The following is a 17,771-nucleotide window of genomic DNA, read 5'->3' as shown; positions in this document are numbered from 1 at the left end:
CGACGCTGGGTTGCCCATGCGCGGTTCCGAGGTGCAAGCGTCGCTACCGTCTTTTCCCCCCTCTGTCCAATCTCTCATTTCGGGTTGAACGTGCTCTACACACACACACACACACACACACACCTCCCCTCCCTCCCTCCCCTCCCCATTCTCTTCGATCACGACGTTATGCACGTATGCCTCCGCTTGAATCGACGCGTGCGTACGCTGAACACATGCGGAGTGTATTTGCAGCGGTGTTTAAGGAAAAGTGAGAGCGTCGAATCTCAATAACAAGCGGCCCCCCCCCCTTGGACCTAACACAGCATCGCTACCTCATTGGATATCGGCCATCAACACAATCACCCTCCTATTTGGCAGCTCACCTTTCTTACTTTCCCTCTCTGCCAGAAGGTATCAGGGGCGTCTGCATGACACTGACGACACACACACACAGAGAGAAAAATATATACGGAGCCTATGCGTTTCTCTCCTCCATTGGGGCACGCCGTGCTCGCCTTGCACAAAACCTCGCGCACAAAGCAGTCGATGCGCATCTTCACCGCAGCGGCGACACTCACGTGCTCTCGACTAAGCGGTTCAGGCGTGTCAACCTGTTCGCTGTCTCTCTTGCCGCTGCTTCATCAGCGACGCGCCGTTGGACAGTCCTCCACACCGCCAGAGGAGCCGCCGGCCTCTCTGTTACCACGGAGCAGCAACAGCAGCAGTACCAGTACGGTCGGCAGCCAAAGACCTGTCACAAACGCGGACACAGCCAGTGGCCGGAGTGCCACCAGCGAAAGCCGGCCCTCCCTTGAGCCCGTAATCGTAGAACTCAGAACTCTCATCACACACACCGTACCCGTGGGAAAGGTCTTTCGTGCCCTAAGCCCCGCATCCCAGAAGATCCTCGTGGCACACCGCCTGCCATTGGAGGAGCTGCTGCTCCACCTGCCGAACCATTTCTTGCTGTATCGCGTCGGCGGAAAGGCTTCTGGGAACTCGGCTACGCTGCATGTAGCCCCTCCATCATGCGCAAATAGCAACATGCAGCTGTTGCGGCTTCCACCTGGAACGAAGCCGTTGCCGGCGCTGGAGCAATGGCTGGGGCCCCAGAAAGCAAAGGAGGTGGCCACACCGTACCCGGACAGAGCAGGCGGACCGCCTCGCACAGGTGCGGGTACGGGCTTCGTCGACACGACCACCACGCTTAAGGAACGCTTGGAGGAAGTACTCACGTACATCCCAAATGAGTGGACACCGTTCACGAGCCTGCAGATACCACGCGATGTGAAGATGCGATGCATGGGCTACCCCCACGTCCGGCCAAATGCATTTATGCTCAGGTATCCACAGTTCTTTGAGATACGCGTGCAAAGCCGGGATGACCACTCCTTTTTGGTCCGGCGGGCGCTGTCGCTGCAGCAGCAGCTAGACAGGGCTCGAAAGCCATGAGCAGAAGAAGTTATACACGCCATTTCACTCACGCACACAGCCATCACCGTCGTCCACAAATATGCCTCAAGGCAGCAGCAGGGGGGAAAAGAGGGGAGAGCCCTGTTTGATGAGAAAACCTGAACAAGCGAAATCGTGTCGGCTCGCCTCTCTCCTTCACCCCTTCCCTCGCCAACACACACACACACACACAGCGAGAGAGGGAATAATATCATGTGCAGCCCTGGCTGACCACCACTGCTGCTTTCTCATCGTCACATCCGTCAACACGTTTCTCTCCCTCTCTCCTTCTCCCTCTCCCCCTCCCTCTCCCCCCCCGGCACACGCCTACACCCATGTCCACTCACATGTGTATGGAGCAAAGAAGCACTGAACAAAAAAAAAAGAGGAGGCGTGGCGTCATAAGCCTCACGAGCGCACACAGGTGTCCACTACCTCTCAAACATCATCAGAGGTCAAGTAGCATGGAATCGGATCAAGCGTGCTCAAGCGACGTAGCGCCGTGGTGGTCACACCACAGCATTATCGAAGAGGCAGAGCCTCTCGATGCCACAGCTGACGACGCAGCAGCCAGCTGCCTTTCCGATATCGCTAAACAGACAGCTGATCATATCCTCGCGTACAGAAATAATCTTTTGAACCTCCTCGGGGCAGAGAACCCTGCGAGACAGGACAGCGCCGTCCACACGTCCCAGCACACCGGCGATGCCAACAGCAGCAGCCTCCATCAACTCATGAAATGGGATGGCGTCCTCCTGCCTCTTCTCACGCAACTGCGGAAGTGCATGGCTCGGGCCTGGGATGAGCGCGCTGCCGAAGAGGCGCAGAAAGCCGCCGATGACCCAACACCAGCGCCCGCGGCTGTGATCGGGAGGGGTGGCACCAAGGCCACTCTGTATCCACACTTTGACGCTGTGCAGGCCCGCCGCCTGCGTGTGCTTCAGCAGCAAATCTACCTCGCTTTCCTCAAGGCAGTACTGCAGGGACTCGCAGACGGCGCGCGCGGCGCTGTGGCGACGAACGACAAGGCGAGTAATGCCGCACGAGCCGAGGAGGGCAACAGTACAGACGCACAAGACGACAAAGCAACCGAGACGACAAACACGGCACTGGCAGACCGAGTTCTCTCGGCTTTGTTAGACAATCTTCTTACACACATACTCAGCTGTGCGACCGCGGGGTCGACAAAGTCTTTACCACACATCGAGGATGGAGAGGCTGCCAAACCACGACGTGGGTTGGGTCGCCGCGCCCCAGCCGCCACGGGAACTCACACTGGCGACTGGCTTAGTGGTATGCTGCCGCTGTACCTCCGCGCAGCCCACCAGCAGCACGCTCACGCTCATGGAGGCGTTGCTGAACAAGACGGAACCGTATCGGCGCCTGCACCAGCTGCGCGAATCCCCTCGCCTGCGCTCTGCCTTGTGAGCTACATCGGTGCCTTCGTGCAGGGCGCGGGACTGCAGCTCTCGCCGTCGGAGCAGGAGGCATACTTGCCTTGCTTCACGCACAAGGTGCACTCAGAGTTCCGTGGCGAGCTGCAAAGGCTCGTGCAGGCCTCCGTGGCACACACTGAGTGCACAGCCACTAGTCTGGCCAGATCGGATCCAGCTGCGATAGCCACAACAGCGGCACACATCCGCTACGCCAGCGATGTTGTAAAGACCATCGTTGACACACAGCTCTACTGCAATGAAAACGCCACAGAGGTGGATGATGATGACTGTACGATGATCTATGCTGCTCTGCCGCGTCCGCCCGCACCATGCGCACGGTCGCAATTGTCAGAGATGCCGACTGAAGTAGACTACAGCGTAGCACCTCTTCTCACATTGACGTCATACAAGGTTTGTGAAGGACTTCTTCGACCGCTGAGTCACTGGTGGGTCGCCTGTCAAAACATGGTGCGGCATGCCGGCATTTTTACGGCACTGGCGGTGCCAAGCGTGGACAAAGACGGCAAAGTCGGGAGAGAGCAGCAGCAGCAGCAGCAGCAGAACGATGGCCCAACCAATGGCAACGACACGAATCTCCTAGCAGGGGTTGAGGAGGCGTGGCTGGGACTGCGCAAGCAGGTCATGACTCTCGCTCTCGTCTTCAGCAACTACAGTGAGACAACACTTTTCATAGTCCCATTCATGAACCTGCTCACGGATATCTTTTTTGTGTCGGAGCTGGCTCCTCCGAAACAGACGCCGCCTCCATCAGAAGCGTGGAGGTGCTGTGTCCGCGAACTGCACCGCATCACGCACGCCACGCACGACGGCAGCCACACTCTCGTCGCGCACGCAGCCAGTGGAGCACGTCGGCATTTGCGCGTGCATCACCGCCACGTGCGTGACTGCACCTTTGCCACAGCGTGCTTCTCGCGTGTGATGGAGTGTCTCAGTGACGCCTCGATTGGTGCGCATGTACCCGCTGCCGCCGCAGCAGCAGCAGCAGGAACCGACCACCAACCCCACAGCACGGAGCCACACAACCTTATGCCTCTCGCCTTCGCAACACTTCAGCAGCCGCTGTCCGTGATGCAAGAGCACGTCTTCCGCGTCCTTCTTGCGGTGAACAGTGTGACGATGGATATGCGTGTTGACGCGGTTGTGCGTATCAAGAGCGTCCCGGGGGAGCATGGCACCCCAGCAGACGTCCCTGGTGCCCACCCCACCATGCAGCCCTCGCAATGGCCCGCCAGCGGTGCCGCTACTGGTTCCATGTGCTTCAAGGCTCTGACAGAGGAATACCTCTCGGCGGTGCAGTTGGTCGAACTCTACTTTCCTCATCATTATCGAGTCTTCCTCGCCCTGGAAGAGGCCATGCAGTACGTCCTCGACCGCTCACAGGAACTCGCCAGCGGCAGCACGGTGGCAGAGGAAACGGGGGACGGCGACAAGATCGCATCGGTGTGGGCAGCACCGTTTTCCCTCACCCCCGCCACGCTTGCGAGATTTATCGGCGCAGTGCTGGACGAGGCCTGCGTCGCGCGCATGCGAAACACCAGTGACGAGGTGGCTATGAGCGAGCTCTTCATGTTTTTTGCAGCTGTCTTCCGCACGCTGCCATCCACGGTGCTACCTCGCTTGCGGTCTGCTCTGGAAACATTCCTCGGCGAGGGTGGCTGCAGCCTGATCGAGTACCTGCGCTACCACATTGTCGCCCAGCAGCACCACGGTCTCGCCGCTTTTTTCTTACCGCCGCTGCGTGCCATGGCACTCGACTACACCACAGCGGAGGACGCGGATGTGAGCCTTGCACTGACGGCCAAGTACCCCTGTAGCGGTGCCATTGCCTATTTGTGGGAACAGCCACGCCTGTATTTTTGGCAAGCCGAAGACACACCAGTGACGGCGGCGGCATGGCACGCACAAGCGGCTGCGCAGCGGTACCTGTGCGAACTAGTCGCACCAGTGTCCGCCACTGCTACCACCCTCAGCACACCGTTTCTCGACATTGTGCAGTCGGCGGCTGCGGTGGCGAGTGAGAGGTGTGCAGCTCTGCTTGAGAAGACGAAGACGGCACCGGGTCTGCTCTGGACGCGGGGCCTTGCGATGGACGTGATGACCTCTCTCTTTTTCGGCGTGTGCCGGTGGTGTGCACTGCAGTTTAGCGCGTCGTCGTCGTCGTCGATGGCGATGGCGACGGCGATGGCGACGGCGACGGCACCGCTGTCTGCAGAAGCGGCAACGATGTTGATTCGGTATCTATGCTCGCCGCGCGCAGCGTCGGTGGCGCTCTCGTCGGCCAACAGTGCAGCGAACTCGTTTCTTGTCTCCCTGCGAGATCGCTCCGAGGCGCAGCTGGAGAGCAACAGTCGAGTGGCCGCTGCTGAAGCGAAAGACATCGTCGTCGGCAAAGAGTATGTCGAAGCCACAAATTCGCCCAGCAATTTATCTCCGCCCCCTACCCAACAGCTGCCGCGCAGCAGCAGCAGACAATGGCTCTCGTGGTTCTGGGCCTGTGGGTACGATCAAGTGGGCACCTCTGTTCGTGTGCAGACAGCTGCGAAGCGACTCCTTCGGGAGTTCTCCGCTCACTGTGGATCGTACGCCCCAACGAAGACGCTCCTCGGTATTCGTGCCGGCGTGGAGCAGATGAAAGAAGGAGGAGCACCAGACGGGGAAGGGGCTGTACACGATCTGCGAGAAGCTGTCCGCGGTGATCTGGACGCGTTGCTGCAGCAGCAGCAGCAGCAGGAGGAGGAGGAGCAGCAGAGTCTCCGAGAAAAACGCGAAGACGAGAAAACGGCGGCTGTCGCGTCCATCAGCAATCTCCAGGAGGTGGCCATGACGACTGCCACGGCCACCACCATCGCTGCTGCCGCGGGAGCCGTTCTTCAACCAGCCACGCTGCGTGAATACCTGGATCATATACACGAGGCTCTTGTCCAGCGTGCACGCATCTCGCCTATAGATGGCGCCATCAGCGCCGCCACGCTCGGTCATCTCTTGCATGTACTCAGCGACGCGCAGCTACCCATCACCATGACGGTCCAAGAGCGACAGCGCATGTGTCAGCGCTTCTTCTTCACGCTTGCCAACTCGCTAACCGAGTGTACCCGGACCGAAGCGCTCTCCTGCCTATGTTGCATGCGCTGTGTTCTGCACGATATCGTGCTCCCGTACAAGAAGAGTTTCCTGATTGAGGCGAGCGCCGCTCGGGCGTTTCATTGCTGCCTCCCCGACATGGAGGCGGACGCGTTCCGCATGGTGCAGCACGCGTTCGGCGACGTCGTCATGGCAGTACAGAAAATGGCGCTGCGGAACTCCATCCTCGACGAATGGAAGATCGTACTGGTGTTGCAACATCTCGGCGATACAATTTCACTCGTGCGCAGCGTGGCGGAGAAGCTTCGTGGCACAGTGAAAAAGATCACGTCTCGGCGCAGGGGTGTCGCCATCGACGCCATGACGCAGCAACTGGCGATTGTGGAGAAGAGTGCGTCGTGCACCAAGCGCGGTGCCGCCGATGACATCTACCGCCTTTTCACTCTGCATCCCATGCCATCGCCCTCTCCTTCCACGGCAACCAGCACAAAGGCCCTGCCTGCAGCCGCGACGACGGCCCCACTCGCCGCCGCCGCACCTGTGGAGCGGAGCAGCAGCGGTCGAAGAAATCACAGCAACCATCGAGAGAGAGAACGTCGAAACGAAAAGGACCGAAAGAGGAGCTTCGATGACGGTGGTCGTCGTGGCGGTGGCGGTGGCGATGACGGTGGTCGTCGCGGCGGTGGCGGTGGCGATGACGGTGGTCGTCGCGGCGGTGGCGGTGGCGGTGGCGATGACGGTGGTCGTCGTGGCGGTGGCGGTGGCGGAGAAACGTCGCTTAAAATGCCTCGCAGAAACGACAGCAAACCGCATCGTTCTAACTTCAAGCGCCCCAGACGCTGAGCACTGTGGGTCACTGCAACGCTTGCCATGGAGAACATAAGTAAGCGGTGAAGTGGAAAGAAGAAGCGCGCCTGTGTGTGTGTGTGTGTGTTGGGGGGAGGGAGGGGTGTGCTTGACTGTGTCATTTGAGAGTAGGCCGAATACACCGCGTAAATTATGGATGGTGTGCAAGCAGGAGGGGGAAGGGGGTGGGGGGATCTCCTGTTAACACAAATGTTGGCGATGGCAGTGATTGTCGCTTTTGAGCCAACGGTTGAACGGGAAAGAGGCTGGCGGCAGAGAGAGTGACGTAGTGGAAGGCGAAGGGGTGCACCGCACGTTTCGCTGCCCCCTTACCCCCCCCCGCCGTCACCACTGTTGGAAGTGGGGGAGCACCCCGCCTTCATTCCCCTCTTCCTCTCTTGTCGGTCGGCGGTTTCTTGCAAACGGAGGAGGAAGAAAAAAACATATACGAGAGCCGTGGGTAGCAGATGGTGCTCTAGAGGAGCCGACAATCGAGCCTTCACGAGGACGTGCACGCCTACACCGTTTCGGGGAGGGTGGGGGGGGGGCATAAAGAGAAGAAATGTGGGAGACATGGATGTATACCCGGGAACAAGAACTAACCGAGCGACGGCGGCGTAACCGTGATGACATTCATGTTACGTTTGTACTTGTCTCCGTCCCCCACCCCCTACCCGGCCAGCCTCAACCCCACCTCATCGACGTCTTTGAAGATGTGCGCGCCACCCGTTGCTCTGACGCTCTTTCTGTGTGCGTCCCAGGGCGCATTATTCATCCGGTGATCATCAATATGAACAACCGTGTGTCCACCCACCCGTACACACACACACACACTACTCATTCAAGCATATATACCCTCCTCACACCATCACCCTCCTCCTCCTCTCCCCTTGGCCTTCATCAAAGCATTAATCGATCATCACCGACATTGCCACACCGTCCACAGAAGCCATCCCCTCCTCTCCCTGACTTTTCCTATCCATTCCTGGAACACGCAAAAATATATACTTACAACAAAGAAAAAAATCATGCGTCGCTTCTCCTCCCGTACTGTACTCTCGGCGTCGGCCGCCATGGCGGCTCGCTGCGCCACGACGAACATGACGGTGCGTGACGCAATCCAATCAGCCCTCGATGAGGAGCTCGCCCGAGACAAGGCGGTCTTTGTACTTGGTGAGGAGGTCGGTCAGTATCAGGGCGCCTACAAGGTGACTAAGGGCCTCATCGACAAGTACGGCAAGGACCGCATCATCGACATGCCTATCACGGAGCACGGCTTCACCGGCATGGCTGTAGGCGCTGCCCTCAACGGCTTGCGCCCGGTATGCGAGTTCATGACCTTCAACTTTGCCATGCAGGCTATTGATCAGATTGTCAACTCGGCCGGCAAGAGTCTGTACATGTCTGGCGGACAGATGAAGTGCCCTGTAGTCTTCCGTGGGCCCAACGGTGCGTCGGCTGGCGTAGGTGCCCAGCACAGCCAGTGCTTTGCGCCATGGTACGCGTCCGTCCCCGGCCTGAAGGTTATTGCGCCATACAGCAGCGAAGATGCCCGCGGCATGATGAAGGCAGCAATTCGTGATGACAACGCCGTGGTGATGCTTGAGCATGAGCTGTTATATGGCGACTCCTTCCCTGTCTCAGACGAGGCTGCTGACAAGGACTTTGTGATCCCGTTCGGCAAGGCAAAGATTGAGCGTGAGGGCAGTGACATCACTCTCATTGGCTTCTCCCGCGGTGTGGGCTTGTGTCTGAAGGCGGCTGAGAAACTGGCCGCAGAGGGAGTGCAGGCGGAGGTGATCAACCTTCGCTCCCTGCGCCCGCTCGACCGCGACACCATCTTCAAGTCCATCAAGAAAACGCACCGCGCAGTGACGGTCGATGAGTCCTTCCCTGTATGCAACATCGGTGCTGAAATATGTGCCTGCGTCATGGAGAGCGACACGTTCGACTACCTTGATGCCCCGATGGAGCGCGTGTCGTGTGCCGACTGTCCAACGCCATACAGCAAAGATATCGAGGCGGCCTCTCAGCCGCAGGTAGCTGACGTATTGGCCGCTGCCAAGCGTGTGCTCAGCTAAAGGCACATGCGCGCGCTCGTGTGTGTGTGTGTGTGATGAAGAGAGACTCCAGACCATCCACCCCCCCCTCCCCCTCCCCCTCCAGTATAGCGTACACGGATGTGCTGCATTGTTGGTGTACAAATCTTTTCACTGGGCTTCGTCATGAACAACGTCTTTGCAGACGACGTGTGCGTTCAGGTGTGTGTGACTGCGTCTGTGTGTGTGTGTGTATGTGTGTGTGCGTGTGTCTTTTTTTCCATGTAGTTGAGTTATCGTCTTTGAAACACGAAGTCAAACGAATGCAAAAGATGAGGCAAAAAAAAAACAGAAGGGGTCATTGTGTTTCCAAACGACACCAAAGCGCAGCGCCGGGATGTGCGAGAGGAGGGAGGGAGGGAGAGAAATGGCTTTCGTCCATCATCTACCGCCACCACCACCACGCCGCCGCCGCCCTCGCCCTCGCCCCCGCCCCCCCCCCCCTCGCCCCCCCCCCCCTCGCCCCGCCCCGCCCCGCCCTCTCTACTTCACGATTTAACGTGGGACTGTGAAAAGCGCTGCAGATTTAAGCGCGCGAGAAAAACTTCCGTGTTTTTTGTGTTTTGTATTTTTTGTGTGTGTTTTGTTTCGCTTTAACCTAAAAAGGAACAACAAAAAAAGGGGGGAGGGGTGTACGTGTATGTGTGTGCTCTCGAATTATGTGTATCCCGCGTGCATGCGACCACGCGTTAAGGCATTGTACATAACACGCACACACACGCACACCTGCTCGTGCCCATACGCCTCAGCCGTCCACACGTCTACCTTCTCGGATATATATATATATATATGTATATATGTATACAGAGCGAGAGAACCGAATGGGATCGACCAAGACTTGACGGATCAAAAGTATTTCGTACCACTCCACTCAACAAAGTGTACGGATAAAGACGTGGAGAGGTGAGACGTTTTGCGCCATGCACCTCTGCCCTCGTAGCTTCCCCTCCCCGTTCACTTCTCAGCATATATATATATATATATATATATATATGTGTGTGTGTGTATGTGTATGGGATGGTTGGTGCGAAAATATATTTATATATATTTGTATTTGTATCATGATAATCGCAAATTCTCCTCTCCTTCACGGCGCGTGCTGCTGCTCGGGTCTTTTGGTGGAACAGTACAAAAAAAAGGGAGGCAGGCGTACCTGAAGGAGAAAAGGGGGGAGAGAAGGGTAGTGCATGTCAACGTCCGAGCGTGTGTATGTGTGTATCTTTGCCGGCGGTGCTCATGTTTGAGGAGCTTCGAAAGCAGTGAAGAGACGGACAGCGAGCGGCAACGGGGCAGTCGTGATGTAGAAACGGTGGGAAAAAAAGGGGAGAGGGGGAAGGTGAGGGGTTGGGGCAATTTGAAAGGAAGCCGCTCGCATGAGACCAGACAGACACCAGCACGCGTGTATGACATTCCTTTGTCTGACGCTCTTTCAGCTCAGGTCTGTACACCATCGCAGTGTAAACCTCAACCCCGGATGTTCCCCACTCCCTCTCCCTCCCCCTTTCACACATACACACACACACGCACACACGGACGTCAACATGCACTACCTATCTCTACCTTCACATACCGGTACCGATGCGCGTCCTTCTCTAATCCTTCTCATTTTACACACGATGTGTGCCTGTATCTATATATATGTTTATATAGTGTTTGAGTATACGTACCTCTCGCCTCACTCTGCATCTCTCCCCCCCCCCTCCCCCTCTCCTCCTACCCCCCCCCCTCTGCCGTCCTCGCCCTCTCATGTCATCATGTGAATCGAATCAAATATGTGCTGCGCTTGTTATCACAATTGCGTGTCCATGCGCGGACTGACGCACACACACACGCACTAAAAGATGCCCAGTTCCAGTACAAGCTAACCGAGTAACGAGTGCAAAATTGAGTAGAACGCCTCTCAACGCCAAGGGACACTCTGGTTTTTTTTTCTTCGGGTTTGTCTGATATGTATATTTATATATATTTATATATATATATATCACAGCACCATGCTATCTCAATATCTGCGCAAGCGCGTATCCGTGGTGACGGCAGATGGGCGTAACTTAGTCGGCGTACTACACGCAGCTGATCAACTGCTCAACGTTGTGCTCACATCCTGCGTCGAGCGTATTGGGGCGCCGTATGACCTGGTCGACTGCGCGGTTGGAGAGGACAACGGTAGGGGAGCGGAGGAAGCTGTATCCACGACGACCAGCGGCGGTGACGCCGCACACAAAGCGTTGCCTCCCATGGAAGAGGTGCAGCTCGGAGTAATTATGTTACGCGGTGCTGACGTGGTCTCGATCGCCGCCATCGACGTTTACGAAGAAGCTGGAACGAATGTCAAGGATTGGCGAGGACGAGACATGCCACCTGCCACTGCGGCGGCAAACTCCGTCTGACTCTCAATTTGAGAGTCCTGGTGTTCTTGCCTGTGTGTCTGTCTGTGTATGTGTGCATGGCAATGGCCTCCAAGGGGAGGGAAAACCCCAAAGGGGAGGATGTTATGTCTGAATTTGTACGAGAAATTTTCTGCGTGCATTTGAGGCGAAAAAAAAAATCCATCAGCCTGGGCGAGCGCCTACCAGCTCACCGTGTGGCCCTGTTTGAAGAAAACATGAACAAGGATGGCGCAGACACCCCACACGCGTGGAAGGCAGATGCTTTGAGGTCCCCAGCATGTGGCCTCTCTGCACCACCACCACCCACCACCACACATCCTCGTATTTTTTTTTCCACATCATCCGGTGTCTGTAGCCATATCGAAACAAGATGGCATGTCCTGCGCGGCGCAGCTGGAACGTTTGTGCATGACTGGGCCGCCATCAACTCTGTCACTTCCAACTCTCCCCTTCCTATCTTCTCCCTCGCTCTATATGTTTCCCTCACCTCCGCCTTTACCTCGCCCACTTCACAACTCTCTCTCTCTCCCTCCGTCAACACAAAGCCACTCGCATCGACATACACACTCACAAACGGAAAAAGGTGGTTGACTATGCGGACGGGTGACCAACGACGTTACTACGACATTTTACGTCGTGAAGCTGGGTCACGCAAGACACGCCACGGCAACGGGTCTGCCCTCGTCAGCGAGCGGTCCAGCAGCCTCGGAACGCGTGCCGCCGCCGCTGCCACAACGCATACGTTCTCCTCTGCACAGAGTGGTGTCAACGACGGTGCTGAACAATCAATCGCTTACAGCTCTGGCGCACCTGCCGTGTGCGACCCGCTGGCCGAGCTGAACATTCCCTTAACACGGGTGCCGGCGGTCACAGATTTTGTATGCAACCGCCGCGGCTTCACCTCGCTGCACTCAAATTTCCTTCGCTTTGAACACCTGCGCTGCATCGTCGTGGAACACAACGCCTTTGAAACCCTCCACAACCTGGTAGTGCCAGAGGCCCAGTCAAGTGCATCCTCGGCGGCCGCGACTGTGACTGGCGCTGATGAGCTGCCCTCTCTCTCATTCCCGCCTCCACTTTTCCTCGGGTGTCGGCGACTGACTCACCTGCATGCCGCGCACAATCTTATCCGCGATATTGCGGTTGACACCGACATCCCACGACTTACCCTCCTCGAGCACCTGTCGTTGGCACACAATCAGTTGACAAACCTCGACAAGGTGCTGCATGCGCTGAGGCGCCTGAAAAACCTACGCTTCCTGGACTTGCGTGGCAACCCCGTCACCGGAGAGCCACGATACCGCAAGCGATGTGTGGCGGCGCTCCCTCAGGTTGAGATTCTGGACTGCCAGCTCATCACACCGAAGGAGCGCGAGGCCGCCGTAGCAGCAGTGCGGTGGAATCAACGCGCATACGTCGACAGGCCGCGCACCACCAACGCCACCTTCACTGCTGCCCCGGTGAGCACCCTGCGGCCAGGTACCTCGCCGAATCTCACAAAGAGGGGTCGAGTGGCGGGTGACCCGTTTGCCAAGTCCCTTACAGCGAAGGACTTGGAGCGCAAACATGTGGCGTACCTTCGCCAACGGGAGCAGGCACAAGAAGCGGAGGCGCAGAGTACCTGTGCTGCTTGGCGACAGCAAGAAGAGACATGGGAGTCGTTTCATGCTCTCTGGACGCTCTCGCAGCCAGGCATGCCGCTCTCTGCTGATGCCTGGCAGCGAGCACAGGCGCTAGAGACAGCCACGGCCTCAGAGAACCGTCCAAGAGACACAGAAAAGCCGGAGACTCGTGGCGCTATCATCGCCTCCACACCGAATTCTCGACAGCCGGCATCCAGCCCTGCCGAATTACCAACGGCGACCTCGTCGCTCTCCACGAGCCGAAAGCAGACCCACGCACCGTCGCCCACAAACGTGGGCAGCGGCAACAGCACAGCAAGGCCGGAGCTGACTCTCGACGTGCCGCTAGATCGTCCTCTATTCCCCTTGTCCCCAGCGCCCACCGCCACGTCACCGCTGCCCTTAGTGCACGACAGTGTCTACTTCCGTATTCTCCGAAATGGCGCTCCAGCATTGAGGAACGGCACGGTGCCGCTGCCACCGACCACAACCCCTCCACCTGCGGAGAGCCGGCTATTCCCTGTAGAAGGACCGGCACCTGATCGACTCGAAAAGCTGCAGCGTACTCTCCAAGCCTCCACCCTCATCGTCCGCGCAGCAGCAGCATGTCAGGGTTCGCTGGAAACACCGAAAAAGACAGCAGTCGCATTCGTGGCCGCTGTACAGGAACGTGCCGGGTCAGGGCGGCGCAACGGGGCGTCATCGTCACCATCGCAAAGTCCCGCTGTTGTAGGTCGCAGCACTCCAGTTCCGTTTAGCACGCTCCGCACCATTCAGGAGAACAAGTATGCTGTCATTCCGCCGCCTTGGGAGAACGCGCGAGGAAGAGGTACGGTGCTGCGCGGTGCCGCAGAATGGCCCCTCGGGTCGCCGTGTGCCTCCGGGGCCACACCAAACATGACCGATACCTCAGAAGCAACCACTCACTCTATCGGTCCTGTCGCGACCATCACGGCGCAGCAGGAGGCGCTAGCGGAAATCCTGGTGTTGCTCTATGACGTGTTCTCGTTGAATGAGATCCAGGCATTGGAGGAAGAGTACGGTAGCGCCGAGCTGCTGCGTCTGCTGCCACTGCGTGAGTGGCTCGCCCCCGGCGCCGAAAACGGAGCCGGGGCGACTGTGAGCATCTCCGTGGCGGCGAGGCAGGCCATGACCCTCTTGTCACGCCCTCACAGCGCAGGAAGCAACAATGGCAGCAACACTCGTAGCTCAGCCCCTCAGCACGAGCGAAAACGCGCTGGGGCCAAAGGCACTGGACACGGAGGCAATGCGGGGACAAGCTCGGCGGCCACGCGAGGTGGCACAGCGGATACCGCCGGAGGAGCGCCAACCCCTGCTATTGCCTTGGCCGCTGCGGCAGCGGCGCTGCCTCGTGAACCAGAACAGGTGTGGCAGCTCCTCACCGGCCCCTATATCGTGGCAGGGGCGACGACTGGAGGAAGTCCTGGAGTCATGGCCTCTCTTTCCAAAAACAACTGCGGCACTGCCAGCAACACAGCATCCGGGGTCAGTACATCTTCTTTTGCTGGTGCAGCAACCCCTCCCGCGGCCTCCCTGCACGACCCGGAAGTGGTACAACACCTTGTGCGTCCAATCGGTCCCTACACATCGCATGTGCTGGGGCCTTTACTGGGGCTGTTAGGGGAGCCTGTGGCTGAAGAGGATGTGCAGCTGTTGTGCGACGCCCTTGTCGATTACCACGCCGTCAAGGAACAAGTCACGGCAGCGGCGACTGCAGCCGTCGTGTCGGTACTGAGGACTACCGGCACCGAGCCCCAGCATCGTTCCGCAAACACTGGGCTCAAAAACAAGAGGGAGTCGCTCCAGGGTCCTGAAGAAAGTTACGCCTCTGAGGTGAAACGCAAGAAGGTGGTGAAGGTTGCAGCGTCAGCTGCTGCCCCCGCCGACACCGTGACCTCCTCGCTCCCGTCGTCTTTACCTTCTAGCGCATCGTCACAAAGGCGGTACTCTGGAAAATCGGGGCAGATGCCCCTGCAGCATCAACCGCAGTCCGTCACGACACAGCTCACTCTCACTGCGGTGTTGACAGCACTTCTCTTCTCCCCGACCTTTGTGCGCGCACGAGTGACCAACCTGGAGGAAAAGTTGCAGCGCCTAGCGCCAAGGACCGCAGCCAACAGCATCATAGCGGCAGCTGACAACTCAAGTCTGAAGAATGGCACCAACCACGCAGACCAAGCTCCTCCCTCCCTTGCGAAGAACAGCCATCCCACAGGAACGCTGACCCGCCTCTTTCACCGCGTGCAGGCAGTCAAGATGCACGCGACGCGCTTGGAGGCTGCGCTAGCGGATGCCAGCCTGTTTGAAGCCACCAACAAAACATGTTGTCTTCTTGATCCCAAGAAGGTGCTGACTGCCTACTCTGGCCGCCGCTAGCAGATGTCTAGAAAAGCAACGTGTGGTGGCAGCTGAGGCTGGAGGGAGGGGAGGGGAGGGGGGGGACAATGACTGAAGTGACGCAAGAGATGTGCAATACGATACATTGTGGAACGACGTAGATGCGATACTCCCCACCCACCCCACCCCCGCCTCGGAGTGTGAGTGACACCTCTGCCCCCATTCATGTACATTAACGCCACGCACCCACCCCGTGTGTGTGTCCGTGCATAGAAAAAGCGTAGCATGTTTTTCTGTTTTTTCTTTCAGTATGTTCATGGCCGTCTGTGTGGTGGTGGGTGGTGGTGGGGGGGGGGGGGGGGGTGCCTGACCCCGACAAGGCAACGCCATGGACACCTACGTACACTGAGACACACATATGTACAGAGCAATAGAGTTGCCTCCACCCACCGCCCTCACCAACCCAGCTGTCTTTTGTTCTGTTCCTTCTGTGTATTTCACAGTGCTTCTCGAGGCAACTTCCCCCCACCCACCGCTCCTGTGTCAAACTATATGCATGTGTTCGTGGTGGCTCCTCCCAAACACAAACACACACGTGCGCGCACGTGCAGCAGCCCCTCTCACTACCACCCTTATTCCCTACGATCCCCAGCTCCAAAGACTGACTGACTTCGCGGGGGGGGGGGCACCGTGTAGTGCCACCCTCCCCCCGTCCGCACGGTAAACGGATGAAACGTGGATGTAAACATGCGCGCACTCCAGACACACAAATGAAAGTTGGATGCCAAGGGACGGCATCAATGACCCCGCGCGTCATGCACAGCCCACCCACCCACCCACCCACCACCCCCTCCGTGTGTACCTCTACTTCGTGAGGTTCCGGTATTCTCTCCTCTCCCCTTCCCTTCAGCCCCTCCCCATCCTCTACTCTCTTCGCCAACACAGCGAGAATAACCTCTGTGGCAGGACTCAGCAAGATGTTCGCCCCGTGGACTCTTTTCGGACAGCGACGGATAGCCAAGGGCCTCATTGTGCGGCCCCGTGTGTCTGCAGAGTACAGGGCTTACCCCCCATTCTGGACGGCGCAGCAGCAGCAGTGCCGGTACTCCTCTTGTGTGTCTGATGCGACAGCTGCACCAAGTCCTGACGCGGGGAAGGGTAACTGCTTCGATTTCTTCCAGCTTACCAAGCACCCTGACATTGACGTGGCGGTTCTCCAAAAGACGTACCACAATCTTCAGCGTCTCGTGCATCCCGACCAGCAGCAGGTGCAAGCAAACGAACAGCTGCAGCGGCAACAACAAGCAGATGCGGCTAATGGGCCTCCCACCACCTCCGCGTCACCATCGAAGCCAGGGTGCTCCCCTGACACACCGGTGAGCAATGCCGATGTTTCCACGTACGCCAACGCCGCGTACGAGACGCTTCGGACGCCGTATGCGCGCTGTCGCTACCTTTCCCGCCTCGTAAAAGCGGAAGAGGTCAAGGGTGGTCCGCTCAGTGCAGCAGAAGAGGAGGAGCTGCTGCTTGTCGAGGACGACCGGCGTACTATGAAAGCGCGTGAGGTTCGACCCGACGCCCCCATGAGCGAGGATTTCCTCATGGAGATGTTATCCATAAATGAGCTAATATTTGGCAATGACCCGTCAGATGAGAACGTGCGTCAGCAGTGGACAGTGCTGCGCTTCGACCTCGAGGATCGAGCCGTTGGTTACTACCAGGATGCCGTCAAAAGCTGGAATGAGGGGAATATGAGCGGCTTCCACCACGTCGTCCAGGAATGGACATACATCGCCAATGCACTGGAGAAACTAAAGGAGCGCATGATTTGATGAAATAAAGTGGAGGGGGGAGGGTCAGTGTAATGTACTCCTCCCGGATATTTGAGCGGCCAGGGGGGGGTGCCTGGACAATGTTGCATCGAGGCGACCTGCGAGAGAGTACGCAATTAGACTACTCATATGATGAACGAAGCGTCAATGTTACTTGAACCGATCTCACTTGGCTCTCTCTGCTTACTTCTAGGAGAGCCTGCGCCACCCCGATAGAGGCACCACAAAGATGAACCCAGCATTACTGGGGAACGACCGTGGGAGTGGGGGTTTTGGTGGGTGCGTAGAATACAAGGCATAATTGATGCTGAGCTACATGCGTCAGCATTGCGGTAGCGTGTGTGTCTGCCTCGCACGAAGCGGTGGACTTGTGAACCCCCCCCCCCCATGGGGGGTGTCGAGTGTGACGTCTCTCTCACACATTCTTCCGTAGAACAGGGATGCGTAGCAGATACGAATCCCTCGACCTCTTCTTGCGTATCTCATGAACGCAGGCCCCTTACGCCTTCCCTCGGGAAAGAGAAGTTCATGCCTGCGCGCTCGTAACAACTTTGGGGGAAGCACGTGACTCCATTCCACATCTCGCGGCGTGTGTGTGTGTGTGTGTTTCTCGGTGATGGTACGCACACCCAAACGAACAGGGCCTCTTTTCTGT

At 57.9% G+C, this 17,771-nt stretch overlaps 5 protein-coding genes across 5 annotated transcripts; all 5 read left to right on the top strand.

Moving 5' to 3' along the window:
* Positions 1–459: 459 nt before the first annotated feature.
* Positions 460–1,434, top strand: JKF63_04681 (uncharacterized protein; the record flags this gene model as incomplete). Its single annotated transcript, XM_067900659.1, has 1 exon — positions 460–1,434. One exon carries the CDS (start codon positions 460–462, stop codon positions 1,432–1,434), a length of 975 nt encoding a protein of 324 aa, XP_067756680.1.
* Positions 1,435–1,898: 464 nt separating this feature from the next.
* Positions 1,899–6,815, top strand: JKF63_04680 (uncharacterized protein; the record flags this gene model as incomplete). The annotated part of the gene is made up of 1 exon (XM_067900658.1): positions 1,899–6,815. One exon carries the CDS (start codon positions 1,899–1,901, stop codon positions 6,813–6,815), a length of 4,917 nt encoding a protein of 1,638 aa, XP_067756679.1.
* A 1,031-nt stretch (positions 6,816–7,846) lies between these two features.
* JKF63_04679 (uncharacterized protein) lies at positions 7,847–8,899 on the top strand (the record flags this gene model as incomplete). The annotated part of the gene is made up of 1 exon (XM_067900657.1): positions 7,847–8,899. The coding sequence occupies one exon, from the start codon at positions 7,847–7,849 to the stop codon at positions 8,897–8,899; it is 1,053 nt and encodes a 350-aa protein (XP_067756678.1).
* A 2,009-nt stretch (positions 8,900–10,908) lies between these two features.
* On the top strand, positions 10,909–11,304 carry JKF63_04678 (uncharacterized protein; the record flags this gene model as incomplete). Its single annotated transcript, XM_067900656.1, has 1 exon — positions 10,909–11,304. One exon carries the CDS (start codon positions 10,909–10,911, stop codon positions 11,302–11,304), a length of 396 nt encoding a protein of 131 aa, XP_067756677.1.
* Positions 11,305–16,261: 4,957 nt separating this feature from the next.
* JKF63_04675 (uncharacterized protein) lies at positions 16,262–17,116 on the top strand (the record flags this gene model as incomplete). Its single annotated transcript, XM_067900655.1, has 1 exon — positions 16,262–17,116. The coding sequence occupies one exon, from the start codon at positions 16,262–16,264 to the stop codon at positions 17,114–17,116; it is 855 nt and encodes a 284-aa protein (XP_067756676.1).
* Between the last annotated feature and the right edge of the window lie 655 nt (positions 17,117–17,771).

Source organism: Porcisia hertigi, chromosome 25, assembly GCF_017918235.1.
Source record: "Porcisia hertigi strain C119 chromosome 25, whole genome shotgun sequence".
Classification (NCBI taxonomy): domain Eukaryota; phylum Euglenozoa; class Kinetoplastea; order Trypanosomatida; family Trypanosomatidae; genus Porcisia; species Porcisia hertigi.
Note: the sequence above shows the minus strand (reverse complement) of the source record. Positions and strands in the feature narration are given on the sequence as shown.